Raw genomic sequence first — 17,823 nt, forward strand, 5'->3', positions numbered from 1 at the left:
GACCTGGGTTCTAATCCCGGCTCTGCCATTTAGCTGCTGTGTAACCTTGGGCAAGTCATTTAACTTCTTTGGTCCTCAGTTCCCTCATCTGTAAAATGGGGATTAAAAATGTGAGCCCTATGTGGGACAGGGACTGTGTCCAACCCAATTATCTTGAGAAGCAGCATGGCATAGTTAATAGAGCATGGGCTTGGGAGTCAGAAGGCCATGGGTTCTAATCCTGGCTCTGTCGCTTGTCTGCTGTGTGTGACCTTGAGCAAGTCACTTCACTTCTCTGTGTCTCAGTTACCTCATCTGGAAAATGGGGATCAAGACTGAGCCCCATATGGGACAGGGACTGTGTCCAACCCGATTTGTTTGTATCCACCCCAGTGCTTAGTACAGTGCCTGGCATACACTAAGTGCTGAACAAATACCATTATTATTATTATTATCGTGTATCTACCGGTGTTTAGAACAGTGCCCGACATACAGTAAGCACTTAACCAAAAACATTATTAATTATCATTAAGCACTGAAATGCCACTGATTAATTTGTGTGGGCTTTATAGATAGGACCAATTTTAGGTCAGTTTTGTGGACTGCCCATGAACATAGGAATAGTTGGCAACCCTATAAGCCACGTTCCCTGCCTCACGGAGCTTACAATCTACTTGGAGAGACAGATAAATTGAAAATAGGAAGAAGAAAATGGAAAGATGAATAAGTGCTTAATGGTAAAATAGGACACAGATCTTTTCAGAAGTCCTGTGGGTGGTTGTGAGTGGTGAAGAGTTGAGGTGGTAGTTGGGAGGACGTGATCTGTGGTGGGGAGAAAAATTACCGTATTTCTTCCCACTTTTGCCCCGCCAACATCTGTGAGATGGTAATAAAATATAATTTTTGTAGCACATAATTTTAAGTAATGCTAGTGGCGTGTGCTAGTGTGATAATGAAGCAGTGACAGGCTCCCTCTGGGGGAGGAGTTTCATCTTCAAAAAGGGAGAGGAAAAAAAGAGGGTAATCATTTGATTGTCTATTGTATGCAAGCACAGTGTAATAGAAATCTCAAGGGCTCTCAGATTTCTCTTTCTTCTTCTCTCCTCTTTTTCTTATTGGAAGCTCCTTGAGGTCAGGGATCATGTCTACTTAAGCTACTAAGTGTTCATTAAATGCTGTTGATTGATTAATGATGCTAAAGGCTCCTATTATTATTACTTCAGCCTTAGATCTCTGTTGACTATCTGTTATCCTACCCTGCCCTTCACTTCAAATGTCCTCCCAACTCAAGTATAGTAAAATAGTCGTAATGGAAATTGTTAGTATGGTTGCAGGCCTGGCAGATGGCTAGTCTTCACCCTCCCCGCCATCACACCACCTTCCCGGGAATTGTTTGGAACATTCCCGGGGGGAAGCTGTCTCCTCTGTCAATCGTGGGAAAGCTCTTCCCTGCCGAAGATGGAGCTGATGTCTTCTGAGGGCAAAGTGAAGGGTGTTTTGTAATTCCGTATGTGTCTGTCACCAGTCAGCCCCCCTCCTCTCTTATATTCTTAGATTGTGAACCCCTTAACGGCCAAGAGCCACGTCAAAGTCCCATATGTGTATTCTTTCCCAGTGCTTAGTGCAATACTCTGCACACGGTAATAATAATGATGGCATTTATTAAGCGCTTACTATGTGCAAAGCACTGTTCTGAGCGCTGGGGAGGTTACAAGGTGATCAGGTTGTCCCATGGGGGCCTCACAGTCTTAATCCCCATTTTACAGATGAGGTAACTGAGGCACAGAGAAGTTAAGTGATTTGCCCAAAGTCACACAGCTGACGAGTGGCGGAGCGGGGATTTGAACCCATGACCTCTGACTCCAAAGCCCGTGCTCTTTCCACTGAGCCACGCTGCCTCTCATTAAGCACTTAATACTATTCCGAAGACTGATACTATTCAAGTCAGGCAATTGGAGCTTCCCTTTGGCTGTGGTATTTCTGTCTGCTGTCCCTGAAACCCAGCCAGAAGAGATCTTCATGTGGTTATTTATTTCTCTTTACCTCAGCTCTACCTGGGGTAAAAAGGAAGCTAGTTAATTTGGCCATTATCTTAATATGGGTTTATTTTTTTAAGCCAAACTCTATACCCCAGCTTTTTCCCTAAGCATAGCCCTCAGACAGACAGCTGGCTGGCCAATGCCCATGCAATCTGACTTCTGGTAGCCAGATCATCTGCTTGGCCCTGAGGGTCTTGAACCTCAGTGGCTTTAAATATTACCTTGTAAACCCTGACATTAGTATTTTGTGTTATGACCTTTTCCAATCTGTTGGTACTAATTAAATCCCAATTTTGATCTTGTCTGGTTTGGGAATCTAGTTCAGCCATGGCCCCTGGGACTTTCACAGAACTCTCGACTGCATCCTGGTGAGAGTTTTTTCATCCCATAACTGCATGGAATAACACTGAATATAGGGTGGTCAGCATTTAAGCCCCAGTTCGATGGTATTCAACTGAGTAGCCCCGACTTTGATCTCCTGTGGAAACAAAGCCTCAGAGTTTAATGAAATCTTAATGAAGAATGATTATCTACATTGATTAAAACTAAAATATTGTAAAATACAGCAAAGTGAAAGATAGTAACCGATTTAAGTACCATTGATTGATTGATTATATTGGCCTAATGAGAGAATCTTGGGCAGTACACTTTGTCATTTGTAGATTTCCCTTTTTAAAAAAATGAAATAAATATTTTTACTGAAGTATATAAATAAGCAATATATACTTATTATAATATATATACTTATTGCTTGGTTTGGGAGCAATAAGTTGTTATTACTTGGAAATAATTTTATTATTAGCTACCCTGCATGGCGACCGTCTGACAAACTCCTCTGATGGCCTCCCTCCAGTTCTAAAGGCTTAGCTGATCGTTATCATTAATAGGTATTTATTGAATGGCTACAGTGTGCAGAGTACTTTACTGGGCCTGATTTGGCTGTACATTTCCACTCCTCACATTTGTTACAGTAGCATTTCTCTCCATTAGAGAGAATGAGTTACTGAGGGTAGATCCTGTACTCTGAAAGCAGTTATGGCTTGAAAGAAACCAGGGTACTTTCTCAGGATTGCGAGATAGGGCTACCTAAGGGGATCAGCGAGAAGAAAGTCTGGAGGAGCAGACCATGAGAGCACGTGAGTTAGAAAGGAAGTGATTAATTTGTTGAGGGGGGAGAAAATGAAAATAAATCATCCACTCTTGGACTTTATAGAAAAGCTACATCCCAAACGTATGAACGCTGGAACCACTACTTGCTCAGATCCCGGGATTAGAGTGATCAGGGGAAAAAATATCCTTGTAGGGAGGAGGCAGCCTACGGGCAGAAAATGGCTCCCACTTTTAGGACTTGTTGTTGTTTACTTTGGAGATTTCAGAGGAGCAGCCCCCAAAATAATCCCTGACTCCTTCTGTGAGATCTAATAATACTAATCGTGGTGTTAGTTCATTCATTCAATCAGTCATATTTATTGAGCGCTTTCTGTGTGCAGAGCACTGTACTTGGTGCTCAGTAGTTACGCACTTACTATGTGTCAAGCACTGTATTAAGCTCTTGGGTAGATAGAAGATAATCAGGTCTCACATGAGGCTCACAGTGTAATTAGAGGGAGAACAGGAATTGAATCCCATTTTGCAGGAGGAAACTGAAGCACGGAGACATTAAGTGACTTGCCTAAGGTCACACAGCAGACAAGTGGCAAAGCCAGGATTAGAACCCAGGTCCTCTGACTCCCAGGCTCGGGCTCTTTCCACTAGGCCCTGCTGCTTCCTTCAGTAGACTGGAAGAAAAGCCACATGGGTCTCTCAAGATATGAAATCTTCTGCATGCTTCTAGAATGTAATTCTGTGTTCTTGTAATAATAATAATGTTGGTATTTGTTAAGCACTTACTATGTGCCAAGTACTGTTCTAAGCATTGGGGTAGATACAGGGGAAGCAGGTTGTCCCACTTGGGGCCCACAGTCATCATCCCCATTTTACAGATGAGGTAACTGAGGCCCAGAGAAGTGAAGTGACTTGCCTAAGGTCACACAGCAAACAAGTGGCAGAGCTAGGATTAGAACCCATGACCTCTGACTCCGCCTGCAGGGCTCCCAGGAATTTTGCCGGTTGCTTCCTCAGTGGACCTACTATTCACAAACTGGGGTACATGGTTCAGGGCTTAAATGTGGCAGTTTCTATGAGAAACCACTGTGGAGCTGTCCTTCCCAAGACCAATAGGAGTTCATTCCTGCATTGTCGTATTTACTAAGCACTTACTGTGTGCAGAGCACTCTTCTAAGCTCTTGGGAAAAAACAATACAACCATAAACAGTGACAATCCCTGCCCACAAAAAGCTCAGTTATCCCCGGCATGCTCCCAGCAAGGCCCAGGGAAGGTGACCTTTCCCTGCCTCTGAGGAGAGAGTGGTAAGAAGGAAGTGATAAGACTTGGAGAAAACAGGACACAGGTTGAGGGTGGGTAGTGAGATAGAATATATGAGTGAATTTGAGGATGATATGGGGGTATGCTAACTAGGATTTTCCAACCACCTGTAACTTCACAGACAGTCTGTGAAGATTTGGTTGTGTCTGTAAAGCCCATAAAAATGTTTCACCGTCTGTGAATTCAGGCAGCTGCCATACCAATTAGCAGCAGGAGGAATTCCGTTTGCTCTGTTCCTTGGCCCAGCGAGCTGCTTCCCTGTGCAGAGGCCTGCTGCCCGAGGTACATGGGGTGGCCGTAACTGTTGGGGCCACGACAGAAAACGAAGAAGTCCATTTTTTGGAATAGTAGGGGAAGGAGGTCAGCCATCCCTGGCCAATCAGTGTTGGAACTTGAGCCATGGTTCTTCCTCCCCTCCATGACCAGGAGGTAAACAACTTACCTCTTCCCACGGCTGCACCCAGGACAGGTGAGCTGCTTGTTGTTGCTTCGTCCTCCCCCTCCTTTCTGTGCCGGGGATCCCCGTGGCTAGCTTCTGCCAGCCATCAGGATCCTTCACTCAGGTTGGTTGCTCCTACACTTCCCAAACCTAAGGGAGTCTCAGCTCCCCTATTCCTACCCTATTTTCTAATGACACACCTGAGATTTTCCATCTGTAAAGCAAGGGGAGGAAGATGAAGGGAATAAGAGAAAAGAGGGGAAAAGGAGATACTTTACACTCTCATCTCCCCACATCTCCCCTTCTCTTTGTTCTTCTTTCCTTTCTCTTTTCTCCCCCCCCCCCCCACTTCCCTTTCTCCCACCCTTCTCTCTCTTTACTACATCACCCCCTCTTTCCTTCTCTCCCCACTATCTTCCCCCAACCCAGGGCCAGTTTCAAACATTAATCAAGATAAAACAGTCACCTCAGGCAGCATACAGCAAGGGTGCCTCTGACTTTCCTAAAAAGGCCACCACTTGGGACATTCAAGATGGTGCCCAGATCAGATCTCTTTATCAAAATGGTCACTATACATGTTCAGATTCCCCACCGGCCCCATCCCTCTCTGTTTGTTTTTATTTTTACATGGATTCCCCTATCTAAGCCCCGGGGAGTTTTTCCCTCCCCGCATCCCCCTCCCTTCCTATTTCATCTGGCCCTAACTGAGGTAGGGGGGCAGCTGCTTGATTCAGGGGCCGGAAGCTTCTTTTCCCCCCGGGCTGGGCCATTGGGTGGCCTGTGGTGGGAGTGAAGAGGGCAGTTTCTCTATGGTTTCTAGACAATTTCAAGTTCTCCCCCATTGCCTAAGAGCCAAACAAATGTCACAACTGATGCCTAATTACCATCTTATGGTACATAAAATTGTGTCAGCAAAAAAGTTTGAAAATCAGTAAATCATTCTCAGCATTCAGCAGTCGTGAGGGTAACTGAAAGAAAGTCAAAGGCAATCAGCTGTCATTTGTTGATGTATGATAGAGCAGGCCTTTATAAACAAATAAGGGAAAAACAGTTGGTTGGCCTAGGGCAGGGAATCACCTATCAGCTGGTATGACCCAGTTTGCAGAAAAGCACATTGAGCCTCTGAGCGGATTAGGAGTTGAAATGAGCCAACCTGTGCAAGTGGTTTCTCAACAATCATATCGATAATATCTACTGAGCTCCTGTTATGTGCAGAGCAGTGTATTAGGCACTTGGGAAACATTCACAAAAAAAATAGTCGTCATTCCTCCCTTTAAAGAAGCATGCAGTCAAGTATGCATGGAGACAGTAAACATACATGGACAAATTTACCATAGTTAAGAGTGTGAGAATAGATATGAGTAATCGACACAATCTTCCCCCCTCCCCGTGCCTCCTCCTTCCTCCAATCACTGCAATCTGTTAGCCCATCTCCCCACTAGTTAATCTTTCTCTTGTAGAAGCCCACAAGTGGCCATGGTTCCAAATCACACTACCTCTTCAGACCCCATTGAAACCCTATTTCAAGACCAATTTTTAAAATCTGAAAATGATTTAACCCTCTCCCACTCTCTGAGCCTTAGCATTTCACTCCCTCCATTCCCTTCCTCTGGCTTTACAATAACAGTGTCTAACATTGCAGCATTTATTAATTTGGTTTGGAAATGTTTTGCAAATGAAAAGTATTTGAATAAATAGGGGAGAAAGGAGAGAGGCATGCGAGGGAAAGATTCAGAGGGGTTGTTGGGCATGGTGAGGGACTGGGAAGAGGTAGGGGTATATCTAGAGAGAGGGAGGTGGTAATCAGGAGGTTTGGGGAAATGAGATGACAGCATGGGAGGGGTGCAGGTAGTTTGGGAGAAGATCATTGAAGCCACCTCAGGGAATAAGATGGCAGTCCTTTCCCCGCTTCCATAAAAGAAAAAGATGGAGTGGCCATCCCAACACCCTCATTTCTTTCCCCTCTTCTCATCCTGCCCTCCCTCCCCAATACCTCTGATCCTTGCAGCCTCAGGAATTCATTCCACCATTCCAAACTAAGGGACGGAGAGCAGTATTTATGATTTGGGAGAGGTCCCTCAGAAGGTAGTAGAAAATAAGGAAGGAGCAGAGAACTCTTGTCAAATATGGCTTGTTTAATGAAGCTACACTGCCCAAAGTTCATAATTTTAATAGTTGCTAATGGTATTGGTGAAGCGCATGCTATGTGCCAAGCACTGTGCTGAACCCTGAGGTAGGTACAAGATCGTTGGGTTGGACGCAGTCCCAGCCCACCTGGGGCTCAGTCTAATAGGAGGAAATAGGATTTAATCCTTATTTTACAGATGAGGTAACAGGCACAGAGAAGTTAAGTTACTTGCTCAAGGTCACACAGCAATCCAGTGGCCGAGCTGCGACTCGAAGCCAGGTCCTCTGATTTCCTGATCCATGTTGTTTTCACTAGGCCACCCTGCCTCCCGACAGTTCACTAGACTTGTTCACTGTACTCAACTATAACCTCTCTGAGAGCAAGAATCATGTCTTTTACCTCAATTGTACTCTAGTGCTTTGCACCACAGCAGAAATTCAATAAATTTCCACCGATTGAAGATCAGTGTACGCATACATTCCTTTCGCGGGAGCAGAGGCAGTGTACATACGTTGACACTCCATTTTTGAGGGATGATGGTAGAGTGTAACACAGAACTGTAATAGTAATTTGTTAAGCGCTTACTTTGTGCCAAGCACTGTTCTAAGTACTGGGGTAGATACAAGGTAATCAGGTTGTCCCAGGGGGGCTCACAGTCTTAATCCCCATTTTACCGATGAGGTAACTGAGGCACAGAGAAATGAAGTGACTTGCTCAAGGTCACACAGCAGACAAGTGGCCGGGCCAGGATTAGAACTCACGGCCTCCAACTCCCAGGCCCGTTCTCTTTCCACTAAGCCACGCTGCTTCTCTAAGCTCACTGTGGGCAGGGAACATGACTACCAACTCTGTTACATTGTAGTCTCCCAAGCACTTAGCAGAGTGCTCTGCACATAGTAAGCGCTCAGTAAATACCATTGATGTTTTGCGACAGGGATTCACCCTCTAGGGGACAGGATAGGAGGAAGGGAGTTGTAAAATGTTTGCCAAGGAAGCTCCCATTTTTCTTTGATTCAGATGATCACGTTGGCTGGTCAGTAGCTATGACTCCAAAGCCGGAATGGATGATTTTGTGGGCCGGATGGCCATTTACCCAAATGGCAGGTCTGCGGAGGGCTCTATCCAAATTTCCTCAATGAAGAACAGGGAGCTGGGGGGTGGAAGAGGTGGAAGCAGCTTTACTTTGGTCCATGGCAGCTCCTAACAAGCTTGTCATGGATGCGGTCAGCATTCCCTACATGCCACAGCTCTGGGACCCCGGCATGAGGGAACTACCAAGTACGTCTAGACTGTCAGCTCACTGTAGGAAGGGAATGTATCTACCAACTCTCCCGAGCGCTTAGTACAGTGCTGAGCATCCAATAAGCCCTCAATAAATGCCAACGATTGACTGATATATCCACATTAGGTTCGCAGCCAAAACGCAACAGCTTGAGCCAAACGATTGGCGGTCCATCTCCAGCCTGCCAGCTGTATTTCTTTCTAATCACTGTCAGGGAATTCATATTAATAACTAAACTAAATCTTTTATGCCAGAGGTTTTTCACCAGGGATACCAGTACCTTTGGGGGTATCCAACTATGATAAGGGGGGCTATTGTGGCAGCAGCAGAGCCTGTCAGGGCTGAGTTGTTTCTTGTTCTGCTTCCTGCTCAGACAAGGCCTCCGAGGAAGCCAGTAAGCTCGGCAGCAGCTGGAACAGATGGGCGGAGAAGCTGCTTATGTTACCCTCGTTGTTAGGACTTCCCGTCTCTGTTGGAAATACCCTGGAGACATGAGCTCTGGGGAGCTGACAGTGGCAATGGTTCCCTTTCCTAGGTTCTGAGGAGTATTTCTTGGTGTGTTTTGGGAGCTGGGGGAAAGAGGAAAGGCATGCGTGTGAGATCCTGCTAGGAATACTTCTTCAGCATATCTAAAAAAGTTTGAAAATGCCCGTAGTCTATTGTAGCTTAAACGTATGTCTTCTGCCCTCAGAGGGGTTGAGAGCAGAGGAGCACGAATGATACACAGGTGCCTGAAAATAACTGGGGGAAGGGAGGACCAACCAGACGACCACAAGGGAAGTGTTTCCTTCAGTGTGCTGGTGTTTTAAATTGAATCAATCAATGGTATTTATTGCCCACTCATGGATGAGCTGCATGTAGAATGTTAGGCATTGGGGTGGGGGGAAATCGTTAATTTGGAGGTAAAACTGAGACCCACGTGATTCCAGGTACAAAGTTAGGGATACTATAGTTGGAAAAAGATACCAGAAACTTAGCTGTATTTATTTATGAGACATGACAAATATTTTGCTGAAATGAAAATGTTTGCAGTTTTGGCATCCTAAATGCAGGGTGTTTTGGGTGAAGTTGCACCTGTGTGCTTTGATCTCCAGACTTGGGAGTACTTTTGAAAGAAACCATTCTCTATGTGTCTTTGAACACTGCAAAAAATAGGCAGAAAAAAATTAACTTTTTCTGTGAACTATCATTTGTAAGCATCCTACATGAAGCTTTGGGGCATAAACGGGATTTATTAAGTTGAAGACCGCTGAAAAGCGGTCTTCAGATGGCCTTTCTTGAACAGTTTTTGCTCACAGGGGCCTCCAGTTGTCGGAAATGTGCAAGTGAGAGTAGATTCGATGGGCCTGAATTTCAGTCCCGGTCAATCAATGGCTCTTCAGAAGAGAGATTTAGAAGGACTCTGATCCCAGTTCATTCTGCCACTTTTTATGGGAGGCAGAGGTCATGGGTTCTAATCCCTGCTCCGCCCCTTGGCAGCTCTGTGACTTTGGGCTACTCGCTTAACTTCCCTGTGCCTCAGTTACCTCATCTGTAAAATGGGGATTAAGGCTGTGAGCCCCATGTGGGACAACCTGATTACCTTGGATCTACCCTGTTGCTTAGAACAGTGCTTGGCATGTAGTAAGCGCCTAACAAATACCATCATTATTAACAATATTTTTAGTGCTGAATCAGCAGCAAATCATTTGCATAATAAGCTCCCAAACCTAACTTTGTTAATTGCCAGAGGAGACAACTCGTCAAGCAAGGAAGGACCATGAATGGCAAAATTATCACAGTTGGTAAAGAAGACTTAATGTAGTATTGCCCAGCAAAAGAGCCTGGGTGAACTCCTATTGTGATTTTCTTTAGAGTCTCCTAACTGTAGTTTGAAGTACTCTCTGGACTGAACAAAAACAGCTCTGACAGCTTTAGAAACCCCTCATCATACTCTTCATCATCACTATTAAACTATATCTATAAAGCCCCCTCATGTGCCTGAATAAATTAAATATTAGTCAATCAGTGATATTTAATAAGTGCTTATTGTGTGCCCAGCACTGTATTGAGTGCTTGGGAGAATACAACAGAGCTGTAGACACAGTCTCTGCCCACAGGGAGACTGTAAGCTCCTTGTAGAAGGTCTGTAGTCTAGATAATAATAATAATGATGGTATTTGTTAAGCGCTTACTATGTGCAAAGCACTGTTCTAAGCACTGGGCGGATACAAGGTGATCAGGTTGTCCCACGTGGGGCTCACAGTCTTAATCCCCCTTTTACAGATGAGGTAACTGAGGCACAGAGAAGTTAAGTGACTTGCCCAAAGTCACACAGCTGACAGTTGGCGGAGCCGGAGATATTGCCTACTTGAAGATTGCACATTGAAACACTTTTGTTTGTTTTCTAATGGTATTTAAGTGCTTATTATGTACCAGTCACTGCACTAAGTGCTGGAGTCTTGTCTTATGCTGTTGAGTTGTCTCCAGCCCATAGCAGCTCCGTGGACATCTCTCCCAGAATGCCCACTCTCCATCTGCAATCGTTCTGGTAGTGTATCCGTAGATTTTTCTTGGTCAAAATACGGAAGTGGTTTGCCATTGAGCACAGTAAGCTCACCTCTTTCCCATGGCGCTGCTGCCCAGCACGGGTGAGTTTTGACTTGTAGCCAGATTGCCTTCCACCCTCTAGCCACTGCCCAAGCTAGGCATGGAATGGTTATGCCTCTGCCTGACTCTCCCTCCCATAGCCGAGACTGGTAGAGGACTGGAAGCTCTCCAGGTGTGATCCTGAGAGGGGAAGCTCTGATTACAGCATAATCAGGTTAGACAGAGTCCCTGTCCCACACAGGGCTCACAGTCTTAATTCCCATTTTACAGATGGGGTAACTGAGGCACAGAGAAGTTAAGTGGCTTGCCCAAGGTCGCACAGCAGACAAGTGGCGGAGCCGGGATTAGAAGGCAGATTTTCTGACTCCCGGTTCCGGGCTCTAGCCACTAAACCACCCCGCTTCTAAGGTCGGTTATATTGAGATAAACGGAAATATAGACTCTCTTGCAGTTGTCCAAATGTCTTGGAGCTTCCACTGGAGTAGTACCACTATGACCAAAGTCAGATTTCCCTGGGTAGCTAGTCAACAACACTCATTTCCCAACAACAGCCCAGCACCAGTGGAATTAATTTGGCTGTGTCTCCAAACCAAACTCTGTGAAATCACAAATCAGCTTGGCTCCTTACCCAGTGATGTATAATTTAAATGCAAAGTCTCACTTATCACAGGACTGAATCCATTTTCCTGCAGAAAAAAAATAGCTGACAGAATGCCAGAAAATAATGCAAAAACAATTTATCTCCAACCAATATTTTTTTTTCCACCACCACCTCTGTGTATGCTTTTAAAATATAGAGCTGCCATACTTTTAAAGGGCAAATAAACATCCTGAAATCTCCCTTCTCCTAAAGCAGATTGCCAGGACCATTTTCAGAATGGAACTGGCATTAATGAAGAATTTTGGTGAATGAATGAAAGTTTTTCCAGGGTAAAAATACAGGAACAATGCCAATTTTGTGACTTGAGTCCATCAAAGAACTAGCCGAAATGGAATAAAATATGTAGTTGAATTTCTGGTGCCTAGTTGACATCTGTTAGGTGGTCTGAAGAGGGAAAGCAATGAGAATTATAGTCATCATCATCAATGATATTTATTGAGTGTATGCTGTGTGCAGAGCACTGTACTATATGCTTGGGAGAGCACAATACAACAGAGTTGGTAAACACGTACCCTGTCCACAACGAGCTTGCAGTCTTGTCTTACGCTGTTGAGTTGTCTCCGATCCATAGCGACGCCATGGACGTATCTCTCCCAGAACGTCCCACCTCCATCTGCAATCGTTCCGGTAGCGTATCCATAGAGTTTACCATTGCCACCTTCCGCACAGTAAATTTGTCTCCACCCTCAACTCTCTCCCGTGCCGCTGCTGCCCAGCATGGATGAGTTTTGACTTGTAGCAGATCACCTTCCACTCGCTAGCCACTGCCCAAGCTAGGAATGGAACGGGTAGGCCTCTGCTTGACTCTCCCTCCCGTAGCCAAGACTGGTAGAGGACTGGAAACTCTCCAGATGGAGCCCTTAAAGGGGGCTTAACAAATACCACAATTATTATTTTTATTAACCCAGAAGGGGGTCTTTCACCTGCAGTTTCTTAGAATACCCACTTCAAAAGCCCAGCTCAAGAGTGGGAGAAGCAGGTGCATGGGAGCTGGGAATTGAAGGCCCCTCTCCTGCTCAGGTACCCCAGACAGAAGACAAGTGACAGGCCAGGTGGCTACTGTAGAGAGTTTATGGACGCATGCCAAAATATACATTTTCTGAAGAGAATTCAGTTTGGTTCGGTGCTTAGGTAATCCTTTTCCAAGTGAGCTCTAAAAACAAATATGGCTTTTTCTGGGGAAAATGTGAAAATGTCAGGTCTTGGCTAGAGGCCTACCCGACTGTGCCTGTTCAATGGATGCTAAGTAAACCCAAATCAAAATTCAAGCAAAGTCCTGCAGCACTGCTTAGTCAGTGATTCAAAAGAAGTTACAGTACAGGATTCAATCGATCAATCGATTGTATTTATTGGGCACTTCCTATGTGCAGAGCACTGTACTCAGCACTTGGGAGAGTAGTTTATAATTTAATGTGAGAGACAAGCAGGCACAAAATTCCCAAGAGAGAATAGGACAAAGGAAGAGAACAGAGACAAATAATAAGCCAAAGTAGGCAATTAATATTCAGATGAGTGCTAAGTAGCTGATAGGGTGGTGTAATCGGGAAAGTGGGGACAGTGAGGAAATGCCTCTTGTAGAAAGTGGTGTTCTGAGTAATGGGGCCTGACCTTATTAAAGGGCTGATTAAAACTTGATTAGACAAAACCTTAACAATTGTACCGTACACTAATAAATAAGCTCATACCGGCCTGCTGCACTAATACACATGTTGGCTTTCTTTATTACCAGAGAAGGACTGAGAGTCTGAGGAGAATCAGGCTCAATGAATCATTTGGTCCACCTCCAGTCTTTTTCACCGCTAAAAAGCAAGAGAACACAATGTAATGGTAATAGCAAATCACATCGCAAACATGCGACATTTATAGTCATTTGATCTGCCTCAAAATTACATAAAATACTTCACTGGGAGGCATAGTTGGGGAGTATGTATTATTTAGCAGTTCATAAAAATGTGTGTATCAAGCAGTAGAACTGAGCCCCTTGACCAATCGACAGCATAATGGACACTTTGGTTTTGAAGATTGGCGTATTTACTTCCCTGGCTCTATTTTGCCTCAGAACATTTCTTTATTAGCCCCACACCACCTTTGAAGGGCCATCCAGGAAAGAGGAATAGACTGCGGTGGATAGGCTCTGGAGTAATCTGCCCTCGTTCCTTGGAGTCTGGTGGAAGACAGACTAGAAGTATAAGTCATCATCTGGCAGCCTTCACTCGTTTCCCTGCCCAAAGTGTCCCCAGCCTTCTCACACCTGCTTCTCTTCCAGGTCCTGCTTTCTCTCCTGCTCACCCCCGGCCTCAGTCATTTCCACTCCTCTGTTCCCTACTTATCCCTTCCTTTCGCTACTTCCCCCAGGTATCTGTTTCCTCCTCCTTTTGTAATACACCCCTCACTGCCCTCTTCCACCCTCGGGGCTCCAAAAGGAAGCACGAGAAATGACAAACCTTTAAAACTGTTTTAAAAGGAACATTTTTGTGGTAGGGTGAGGGCCCGATTGCGTGGATATCGAGTACGACTTCGTTGTCCTTGACACACAGTAACCGCTTAACAGACTGTCAGCCCGTTGTTGGGTAGGGACTGTCTCTATATGTTGCCGACTTGTACTTCCCAAGTGTGTTCTGCACACAGTAAGCGCTCAGTAAATACGATTGAATGAATGATTAATATGGTAATTATTAATTATCGTTATTGTTGTCTCTGCTCATTTTTTCATTAGCATGGGCACAGCAATAAACCGTGGCAAATTACATTATTTACCAATGAAATCATCTTTCAAGCATCCCAAAACGACAGGTTACTCCAGGCCAGGCATTATATTCTCAAACTCAACAAACTCAAACAGAGTTTGTTTCCGATGGCACTTTTGCACCCCTCACAGACTGGACTGCTTTCCTCTTAGTTCTCTGGATCCTCCTTTCTCCTCGCTTCCCATCTCTTTCTCTTTGAACTCTCCTCCTTGTGTTCTTTTCCAATCACTTACTCTAAGCCAAGCACTGGAGTAGATTCCAGATAAGCAGGTCGGACACAGTCCCTCTCCCACATGGGGCTCACAATCTAAGCGGGAGGAAGAACGGGTATTGAATCCCCAGTTTACAGGTGAGGTAACTGGGGCACAGAAAAGTTAAGCGACTTGCCCCAGGTCACAAAGCAAATAAGAGGCAGAGCTGGGATCAGAACCCACGTCCTTTGATTCCCAGGCCCGTGCTCTTTCCCGTAGGCCCTGCTGCTTCCCCTCCTCTTTTTCCTCTCTCCCTTTTTTTCTTTCTCTCCCCCTAGCATCACCTTCAGGGGCTACTGGCAAGCCAGGGTCTGACTACCAGAATTTGACTCTATGGGTCACGGTACAAGACCGCATTTTTGGAAAAGTATGATTCGTTTTTGCTTTTATTTTGCACCTTACATCAAGTTTAAAAGCTTTTGTATCAGAGGGCCTCCAATACAGCCAGATTACTTAATGAAAAATCAGTAGCGTTATTTTTAACTGAGGACCGTACCCTAATTCTCTCTGCCCCACTCTCCTTTCTTTCTTTCTTTCAGGGGGAGAATTTCAGTAGGCGATGGCCCTCCCGGAGGCCTCTCGCAAGCTTTGACCTCCGTGAAGCTCACAGTTAAGATATACAAAGATGTGCTTCTCAGCGACTTTGGATTTCATATTTCACAGAGCCTTCCGCTCACTGTCACGTCAGTCGTTGCAGGTGGGATGTATTTATTTTAGGGGCCCAGAGAGGTCGAATTATAAATAAAAGATGGCCTTGATTTCCAGTGCTAAAGATCGATTCAGGGGTTTGGCAGCCCCTGTCCCTTCCCTCAAGGTGACCGCTTCTGCAGGGGATTAGCCATGGCTTGACTAATGCATGGTGTCTTGATAGATAAGGTGAACTCTTCCCTTCTCCTTTGCACTTTTCTAGAGTGGTGCCAGAAAATAATAATAATAATAAATAATGATGATGGTATTAGTTAAGCGCTTACTATGTGCAAAGCACTGTTCTAAGCGCTGGGGGATACAAGGTGATCAGGTTGTCCCCCATGGGGCTCACAGTCTTCATCCCCATTTCACAGATGAGGGAACTGAGGCACAGAGAAGTGAAGTGACTTGCCCAAAGTCACACAGCTGACAGTTGGCGGAGCCGGGATTTGATCCCGTGACCTCTGACTCCAAAGCCCATGCTCTTTCCACTGAGCCACGCTGCTCAGCACTGAGACCCAACCTTCACCGTCTTTGCTCCAAATGGAAACCTTAAAAGGATTGATGGTTCTTGAAGGTGGGCCCTGGCCTGAGACCCCTCTTTTTACAAGGGTATCAGGAATCTTGAGTCGAGTATAAAATGTGGAAAGAGGGAAGGTCTCTTTGTACACTGTGCAGCCACTTGCTCGAGGCCAGGCATGGTTTCCAGGGGCCCAGGAGTAAAGGATGTTGATTTTTATTTATTTTGCTGTGTGGGAAGTGGGCTTTGTGTAGCCAGAGATAGACTGCCTTGGTAAAAACATCAGCAGGCTTGGAATCTGGGGTCCTTGTTGGCAAGCTACTTTCAAAGTTGTTGTTGCCTTATGCTGTCGAGTCATGTCCAACCCGAGGCAATGCCATAGACATGTTGCTCCCAGAACACCCCACTTCCATCTGCAGTCGTTTTGGTAGCGTATTCATAGAGTCGTCTTGGTGAAAATACAGCAGTGGTTTACCATTTCCTCCTTCTGCGTGGTAAACTTGAGTCTCCACCCTCGACTCTTTCCTATTTCGCTGCTGCCCAGCACGGGTGAGTTTTGACTTGTAGCAGATTGCCTTCCACTCACTAGCCACTGCCCAAGCTAGGAATGGAATGGGGTAGGCCTCTGCTTGACTCTCTGTCCTGCAGTCGTGACTGGTAGAGTACTGGAAACTCCCCAGGTGCGACCCTCAGAGGGGACTTTCAAAGTAAATGTTACTAAATAATTTAGCAGCTCAGTTTGTTTCAGAGAAACTACTTCTCAGAGTGCTGATTTTTCTCATAACATCTCCATAAGGTAGGTGGACGGCAGGTTCCATTTTTTATGTGTTACCCTGGCATCCAACCTACATCTCTGCAACCAGATTCCATTGTTAGTCTCCTCATAATGCCATGGCAAGTGAAACATGGTTTATTACATAGTATGGGACAATGCCTAATAAGAACGATGGGCAATATGGATAGAGTGAGTCAGTGGACGGCGAGGCGGGATGGTGAGAATGACCCGACATCCTGCATTAAACGGGCTGGGCTCAAAATCTTGACCGCCGTCCCGTTATCCAAACTTGGCTGGCCGGACCTCGACTTCTGAAGTCATTTCCTTTGTGGCTTCAGCCTTCTTTTGGAAGTTCAGGAGGAAATGATCTCAGAAGCCTAGGAAAGAGTATGGTGGTGGCAGATGAGCAGCGGGATAATGGCACCACGACTTTGGCCTCTCCTACAGCTACCATTTTGACCACTCTCCTGTTATCCAAACTTGGCTAGCCAGACCTATTAAGGTCTCCAGGCCACAGTGGCAGTGACTTCAACTGTGCCTGAGCCGGAGAGCTGGTCCAGGCCCCAGCCGGGAATTCAAAATGGCAGTTTCAGGGAAAGCCATAGTGGTGGCGCAGTTTTCCTGCTGCTCATCTGCCACTCTTGTGGGGGCTTTGAGACCATTTCCTCCTGAACTTCCAAAGGAACATTGAAGCCACAAAGAAAATGACTTTGGAAGTCAAGGTCAGCCACCTCCAGGAACATGGCCCCAGCTGTGGCTCTCTTCATCTTCCACTTCTGGGTCCTACCTATACTGTGGCAGCAGTGGAAAGCAGGGAGCAGGCCTGTGAACTCTCCTCTTAACCACTGCTGCTTTTCTACTCCTGCTCCTGCAGTTATTACTACTGCTGCTACTGCTTCTGGGAGTCTTTTCCCTGAGAGTTTGACTTTCTTTCCCCAACTGTCTTCCCCTCTATTACTCTGCCCACCTGCCTCTCTCCATTTAGTTCTCTCTCTTTATATCCCCTTTCCTGCCTTTCTCCCCCCACCCAACCCTTAATCTTGGACCACTGATCAACTCCCATCAAAGTCTTGCTTTCTCCTCCCACCCCCTTGTAATAAGAGTTGCCAACCATCCGTAACTTCACACAAGTGTGCCCACCATTGCAGCTGTGCCTGCTGCTAAAAACACAGGAGCAGCTGTGCCCGCTGCAGGGAGGACTGCCAATTCAAGGACAATCCATCTAAATGAGCTAAAATCGCTCGCATTCATAAAGTCCTTAGAAATATTTCAAAACCCATCGCTACGACGACGCCAGACTT

General features: G+C 45.6%; 1 protein-coding gene and 3 non-coding genes across 4 annotated transcripts in view; 1 reads left to right on the forward strand and 3 right to left on the reverse strand.

Moving 5' to 3' along the window:
• FRMPD1 (FERM and PDZ domain containing 1) overlaps positions 1-17,823 on the forward strand; it is a 64,502-nt gene that overhangs the window by 1,616 nt on the left and 45,063 nt on the right. Inside the window, exon 2 of the mRNA XM_038769889.1 lies at positions 15,080-15,237. Within this exon, the coding sequence (XP_038625817.1) occupies positions 15,080-15,237 (158 nt within the window). The remainder of the gene's footprint in view (positions 1-15,079; positions 15,238-17,823) is intronic.
• LOC119948534 lies at positions 10,933-11,071 on the reverse strand. The gene has a single exon (XR_005456924.1). It is a non-coding gene; the product is annotated as a small nucleolar RNA SNORA7 (small nucleolar RNA).
• LOC119948406 lies at positions 12,274-12,411 on the reverse strand. The gene has a single exon (XR_005456804.1). It is a non-coding gene; the product is annotated as a small nucleolar RNA SNORA7 (small nucleolar RNA).
• Positions 16,307-16,445, reverse strand: LOC119948562. Its single transcript, XR_005456950.1, has one exon. It is a non-coding gene; the product is annotated as a small nucleolar RNA SNORA7 (small nucleolar RNA).

The sequence above is a fragment of the Tachyglossus aculeatus genome, chromosome X4, assembly GCF_015852505.1.
Source record: "Tachyglossus aculeatus isolate mTacAcu1 chromosome X4, mTacAcu1.pri, whole genome shotgun sequence".
NCBI classification, from domain to species: Eukaryota; Metazoa; Chordata; class Mammalia; order Monotremata; family Tachyglossidae; genus Tachyglossus; species Tachyglossus aculeatus.